The 6,623-nt window shown below is 43.8% G+C and overlaps 1 protein-coding gene across 1 annotated transcript; it reads right to left on the bottom strand.

Moving 5' to 3' along the window:
* Positions 1 to 4,030: 4,030 nt before the first annotated feature.
* Positions 4,031 to 6,446, bottom strand: thoc3 (THO complex 3). Its single transcript, XM_077021857.1, has 6 exons — positions 6,234 to 6,446; positions 5,871 to 6,027; positions 5,425 to 5,629; positions 5,042 to 5,203; positions 4,824 to 4,924; positions 4,031 to 4,693 (listed from the first exon to the last, which is right to left on the bottom strand). The coding sequence occupies exons 1-6, from the start codon at positions 6,411 to 6,413 to the stop codon at positions 4,530 to 4,532; spliced, it is 969 nt and encodes a 322-aa protein (XP_076877972.1). The 5' UTR covers positions 6,414 to 6,446; the 3' UTR covers positions 4,031 to 4,529.
* Positions 6,447 to 6,623: the final 177 nt, after the last annotated feature.

Raw genomic sequence — 6,623 nt, 5'->3', positions numbered from 1 at the left:
GCTACATGTGTCAAATCTTTAATAATCTGTATGTTTTAGATTTTCAGGTAATTTATGAAAAATCATCTCAAACAACCCCTAATAAACATGTTTAAATGTTTCCAAATTGGCAGTGTTGCAAAAACCTGTCTGTCAAAACTGGTTTCTTTAGAAATACAAACTAAAATTGAACTTGCCCCTTTATTTACTTTTTTTTTTTTTTTTTTTTACAAATGAAAAAGAGTAGTTACAGAGTAGGGAGTTTTTCCTTGCCACTTTCACCTTTGGCTTGCTCATTTATATATAAATAAATTTGACTTTGACGTTGTGCAGAAAGGTATTTACGTCTACAGGTGAGCACATGAGGCTGCCACTAAGCCTGTCCCCTAGCAGGTTCTTGGTGAAGGTGAAGGGGTTAGAGATGAAGGCAGCACGCTTGCTTGCTCGTTCCTTTGCCTTCGATGTTCCTCTCCCCGGCGTAGAGTCATGAGCTTCTTCCTCAGTATGTTGAGGAGCTCAGCGAGTGGTTGTTTCTCTTCCTCTCTAACTACCTTGTACTGTTTCCTGAGAATCCGGAGTTCTTGGCGTAGTTTGTGGATGTAGGCGGCTCTGCGGTTCAGGGTGTAGGTGTTCCTAACGCTCCTGCTCTCACGATGGCCAAACCTCTTTGCAGCATAGCTGATGATAATCGCAATCATGGTCTCCAGCTGCCTATCCACCTCTCCCTTGGCGATAGTCTCCAAGATCTGGATTACGTCTGCATCAAACTGTGCCCACACTGTGTGGCTGTTGGCTGAAGGCCACTTGATCCGCTTTAGTTGGACTGTTATGCAGGGGTTCAGAGGCTCTACTGCTCAGAGGGGCTGGGCACTGTGGGGTGCTTCCGGGCCGGGCTCCTCCTGCATCTCACCAGGACCAGGTCCTGTGCGTTGCAGTAAACTCTCTTGGTCCTTACACTTCATCCTGGCTATATGTATATTTAGGCCACGTGGATTCTTGCACACTTTTCCGCAGATGCATCTTGAACTCATAGTCGAAAGTCCGTTACCCTGTGCCGATAGCGTAAGGTCCGTCCGGTTGGGGCTGTCATTCCCCCCCCCCCTCTTGGGCTCCCCTGGGGGTATATCTCAGAAGGCTTTGTCATAGCATTTGTTGGGTTTCTCCCTCATGGGAGACTCAGGTTGGGGTGCTGGCCCTTCCTGTCCCGTTCGCCGTATTTCCGAGCTGTCAGCTGTCTTTCCAGTTGTCACCAGACTGTCCCTGGTTGCCACCCAGTCTGTTCCTGAGAGTCACTGGCTAGGCCAGTTGTAAGATACATCTCAGGGATGCGCCGGGACACATCATCAGTGATGGAAGTGATGTAAAAATGTATTAAATGTTTAACACCTAGATATGTTTGTTGCCTGAACCATGAGGAACATCTGCATTGTTCTGTCAATTCTGGGCAGTAACATTATGCCCACAAGTGAAAGCCAAAGGTAATTCATTAAACTCAAGGGTTTAGAAAAAGAGAAACTGATGCTATTTTCACAAATTAAGTGCATTCTAGATAGAACTGCAAGGATAACTACGTAACTAAGAGGGCATTATAAATAAATTAAATGTCAAAGGTGGTTTGTTTCAAATCAAGCTTCATAAAGTACAACATTATGGAAGAAAAAATCAAGCGTAACTGGGGCTGTTGTGGCTAAGGAAAAGTGAACAGGTGAACGTCTGAGGCCCTCAGAGGCACTCTGACATTTGCAAAATAACATTAACCCCTTCAGGGAGTAAGCTCTCCTGCTCATCTTATGCCTTTTTTGAAACCAAGATATTTTATGTAAAACTAAGATATCCAGAGGCAGAATAATTATAATTCATGACAATGTTTACATGGAGATATGCAATATAGTACATTTTAGTTTGCTACTTTGAAATAAACAGATATTAATGATAATGGATATTCCTCCTGATTTCTAGCCCTTTTGCTAAGCGAGTTAGCATATTATTTGCTCAAGCATAAGATGTGCTAAGCGTGTTGTTCTGGGTCCCAAACTGACAGCATTATAAATGGATTTACACTCCCCATCTTGCTCTTCTCCTCTCTGCCAGTAAATAAGCGTGTATCTCTCTGGCTGGCACCTGAAAGCCCTGCTGATCTGAAGCAGTCCACTATTTGTTTTCCTGAAGCTAGAGATTGCATTTAGATTAGCACCGGTAGACCTTTATGAGAAAAATGAATTGCATCTTGGGATACAGATCTTTCTATTTTTAGTTTATTTGTGTACAAGATCATTTCTTGACACTGATCAAATTTTGTCTGTCATGAAAAGCATGACTGAATTGTGTCTGTGTTCACAAGATAAAGAAATACAGAGAAATAACATTTTCTAGAATATTACCTTTTTGGATCCAAGATATTCTTCAAGTTTCCTCTTCCTTCAGAGAAACCGTTCTTATTTCTCTGGAGAGGTGATGAGACACAGCATGCTTGAGATTCTGCACCAGAATTACAGAATTCTAGGTGCTCATCATCCCAAATAAACCAAAATGCCTTTAGTAGTAGCAAAGCCATAATGAACAGGTTTTGCATATATATGGAAATTACAATGTTCACTGTAGAAGATGGTGTTTATATCCAAGTGAGAGACACACACACAGCCTCTACTTTGATAGGTAGACAAAAATGTGTGTATGTATGTATATATATGTACACACACACACACACACACACACACACACAATGTCACTGCTTTTCATAGCAAGCATGCAACCCACAATTTTTTTTAGCTGGAGAACATTTTGCATTGAGGCTCAGTCCATGGAAACACTCAAATGCCCCATGAAACACTCAAAAGCCCCATTTCCAGCATTCATAACATCCGCTGGACGTCCGATTTTCAGATACGTGATCAGTATCTCCACTTCACTCTGAAAATACGATCTAGTATGCAAATTCCTTGCATAAAATAAATGACAGATTTCCATCTCTTCACATAATAAACAGTAACGTTCATTGAATCAGGCATTAAGAGCAAAATGAGATTTGACAATCAGCACCTGAACAAACATAAGCTATGTCTCATAACTAAATGTTATTAAGGGTGTATGTGGAAGGTGCCTGTAGCTTCCAGCAATGTGTAGGAAGTGGCAAAGTAAGACATCCGGGATCCTGTAGGGCTGAATCACCAGACGACGGGGTGAGGACAGCTGTCTCCAGCCAGGCTCTGGTCTTCTTCCCGTGTGGACGCAGAGCTCTCGTGCTGGGCGAGTCTGTCACCGAAAGAGATCAGCAACAGGGCCGTATCTAATCTCAGTCGGCAAGCGCTCCACAGTGACCAGAGACTCCGATCCCAAGACTGTTTACCGTGTCGGTGGTGGGCTAAGGGCCGCACGGCTGTTTAATATGCGGCGTGACTCAAACCCGGCAGCCGTCGACCCCGGCACGTAATTAGAGGTGATGGCTAGTTAAGTGGAAGAACCGCAATACCAGCAGCTGCCAAGAGAGGCGCCGCTGAAACGGATGACACAGCTCAGATCCAGATCCATAACCCCAGCAAATTACTACCAGGTCCAATTATACATCTGCATTCCCTGATTGATGTGCCTTTTTATAGTCACAGAAACCATAAACATTTAAATATCAATTACACATCTGATGAAACAGCACTTTGGTGTCTGCATGGCTCCTAAAGCATCAGTCACGCTTCACTGGGACATCCACAATATGAATTAGAATGGAGTGTGATGCAGAAACACATGGAACTCATAAGTGAGATAAAATCACTACAATTTATGATATGAAAAAGATACTGAGAGCGGAGGGTGTGCTGTTTACATCACACCTTTCACAGGCTGAATGAGACATACATCCTCTGTGCTATTGTAATTCCAGGAAATGCACGACATACTGTCTGCTCTAAAGTTCACACGAATCCTATCAGGCAGAGTGATGCTACCTGACTACCATACTCCTCCTTTTCTGGGCATTAGTGTGTAACAGCTTTCTAATCGGCAGTGTACATCAGGGAATACACACAACTGCCTGGGAGCCCAAATATATGAACAAACAGTCAATACAAAATATTTATTTTAATAAAAACCTAATACACAAAAATGGGTTCATTTTAAGAAAAACTTGGGAATGCCTGAATTTGGGAAGGAGGTATGAACACCGACGGGTTCTTGGTGCCCTCTAGTGGCCATTCCATAGGGTGATCTAGGTGTGGAGGCCTCAAGGGAGAAAACCGTGTACAATTTCCTTGCTGTGATTCTAAGCTGAAAGCAATTTCTGTTTTTGAGTACACGTAGTAGGAGTCAACGTAAGAATAAGCGAGGAGCCAATTTGCTTTCATTATACAAAAAAAAAAAACAAACAAACTGGGCTGTGAAGAAAAAAATAAACAATAAAGAGATGGAGGGAACTAATGTGGGAACCACTCCACCACTGAGCTGACGAGCAGGGAAGCTGATCTCTCCCAGAGAGAGACGTAGCCTACCTACATCACAGGGAGTGAATAGTGGTGTGGATGTTCAGGGAAAGGTCCATGCGCAACACGGCTCCCTGCTCCTCAGGAGTCATTCGGGAGTCCAAAGAGCTTGACGGTTCCTGCCTCGCGGCTGCTGTCGTACTTCCCCTCCTTGTCGTCGCAGGCGTACGCCAGCAGCGGCCTCTTAGGGTGCCACGCCACGGTGAAGGTCGGAGACTCACACTGCACCTCCCACAACTTCTCCCCTGCGAACCAAAGCAGCCATGAGCAAACAGCAGCAGACCCTCTGGGTGCTTAAAAGATCAGACACGTGGCGGTGCGTTATTGGCCATGTCGAAACAACCAAAGAAAAACAGTTGTCCATTGTTCGTGTACCTGTCTCCACCTCGGCAATGTCTATGAAGTGATCTTCAGATGCTGATGCCAGCATTTTGCCATCGTGGCTGAAACTCAGTGTTCGCACTGGCCAGTCAAGCCTGCAGGACACGCAATTGATTAAGGTCAACAAAGTTATACCCTTTCCTACAAATATGCCATGGAACAATACTGTTATTATTATTATTGTCATTTGAATGAAGGTTGTTTTTATGTACCTGGAGAAGCAACGGACACAGACCAGCTCTTCAACATCCCACAAACTAACCAGCGCATCTGCACTTCCCGTAGCAAAATATTTGCCAGTAGGATCAAATTTGATGCATATGCAGTTGGATGGATGTGCGTTGATGGACTGAATAAGCTTGAGATCAGGATAGCTGGAACACAGATCAGTTGTTAAACAGCAGGTGTCAACACAAACTGAACAAGCCCATTTCTAATAGTTCAGCAACTTGCTTTGATGATAATGGCCTTAAATGCATTAGAAAGGACGAGTTAGTCCAAGTACTCATTGTTGAATTTAATTTACAGGCAATGAAGAAAAAAAAGTGAAAACGTCTTGCTTTACATCAGCAACTGCAGAACGCTTCGGACTGACCTCAAAATGTTGATGCAGCCGTTCCCATTGGTAAGAAAGAACATGTCATTGTCATTGTTCCAGGATATCTCGTTCACTTCGAACTTGAACTGTTCTTCCGCACGTGGCCGGTGAGTCTTGGCATCGATGAAAGTGACGACATCATCCTTGTTGCCCACAGCGATGGTCTGGCCATCGGGACTCCAACATATGTTGATGTTCTCACCTGTAGCACAATCAAGAATATACTCATTCGGATTGGACAGAAGGTGTTTAAGAATGTGGTTTACGGTTTACACAAACATTTACTGTGACTAAAAGTGTTCAACTCAATGAAACATTATGTTCTAACTGCTTTACTTACTAAAGGTTATTAGGAAATGTGAAACGTGGTAACGTTCCTTTAAGAAATGTTAGTGTCTCTAAGAGGAAGAATCTGAGGTCAGCTTGAAGAGCAAGACCGTCACCTTTAGTGCTGACCGTGGCCATGCACTTGGTAGTGCGGACGTCCCAGATCCGGATGGTCTTGTCCCCGGACGCAGTAACGAACAGGTCTGGGTTGGTGGGGTGCCAGCACAGCTGGTCCACGCTGTCTCCGTGACCTCTGTAGTTATTCTCCTTCACCTAGCGGGCGTTCATTGCTTTCCATTAGCGACGCAAGACAGTTGCGTGAATGAAGATCTTAACTTGCTAAATATGCCAACACGGACATCGCTGTAATTTATTTAACCCTCTCAAGAATAAACTGTTAACACGAGAACATTGTTACTACACACAACTAGAGATGATCTAGACTCGCCGTCCCGCACTAGACAGGCGTCTGGACTTACAAGACGATCTTTCTCCAGGACAAACACGCTGGCGGTTTTATCAAACGAGCCCGAAGCCAGTCGCCTTCCGTCGCAGCTCCAGGCGACCGAATGGACTTTCGCGCTGTGCGCAGGAAATTCGCGACTTTTGTTGTTATTTTTGAAATTTTCTTGCATCTCGTGAAAATAGGAGGTCGCCATTTTGGTGATATTTCGTCAATTTCTACGCTAGATGTATTCGTCAAAAGTTGAACGACGGCGCCGCCTATTGTACAGGAGGGTTGTTATTCAAATCCGATACACTTCACTAATCCCAGGTCACTTTACATCAGCTTAAATTATGTATTGCCAATCATCTTAGATTATTTCATGCTGTATTACACTGGCAGGTTGTTATTTACTTGAATTTAA

Source organism: Brachyhypopomus gauderio, chromosome 11 (assembly GCF_052324685.1).
Source record: "Brachyhypopomus gauderio isolate BG-103 chromosome 11, BGAUD_0.2, whole genome shotgun sequence".
Classification (NCBI taxonomy): Eukaryota; Metazoa; Chordata; class Actinopteri; order Gymnotiformes; family Hypopomidae; genus Brachyhypopomus; species Brachyhypopomus gauderio.
Note: the sequence above shows the minus strand (reverse complement) of the source record. Positions and strands in the feature narration are given on the sequence as shown.

Bases quoted from the DNA above. Each gene is read 5' to 3' on its own strand.
- thoc3 (XM_077021857.1), bottom strand. From the start codon at position 6,413: ATGGCGACCTCCTATTTTCACGAGATGCAAGAAAATTTCAAAAATAAC. The intron at 5,630-5,870 runs GTGACGGTCTTG...ATTGTGCTACAG, and splicing joins GGCCACGGTCAGCACTAAAG to GTGAGAACATCAACATATGT. The intron at 5,204-5,424 runs GTCAGTCCGAAG...TCTGTGTTCCAG, and splicing joins GGCTGCATCAACATTTTGAG to CTATCCTGATCTCAAGCTTA.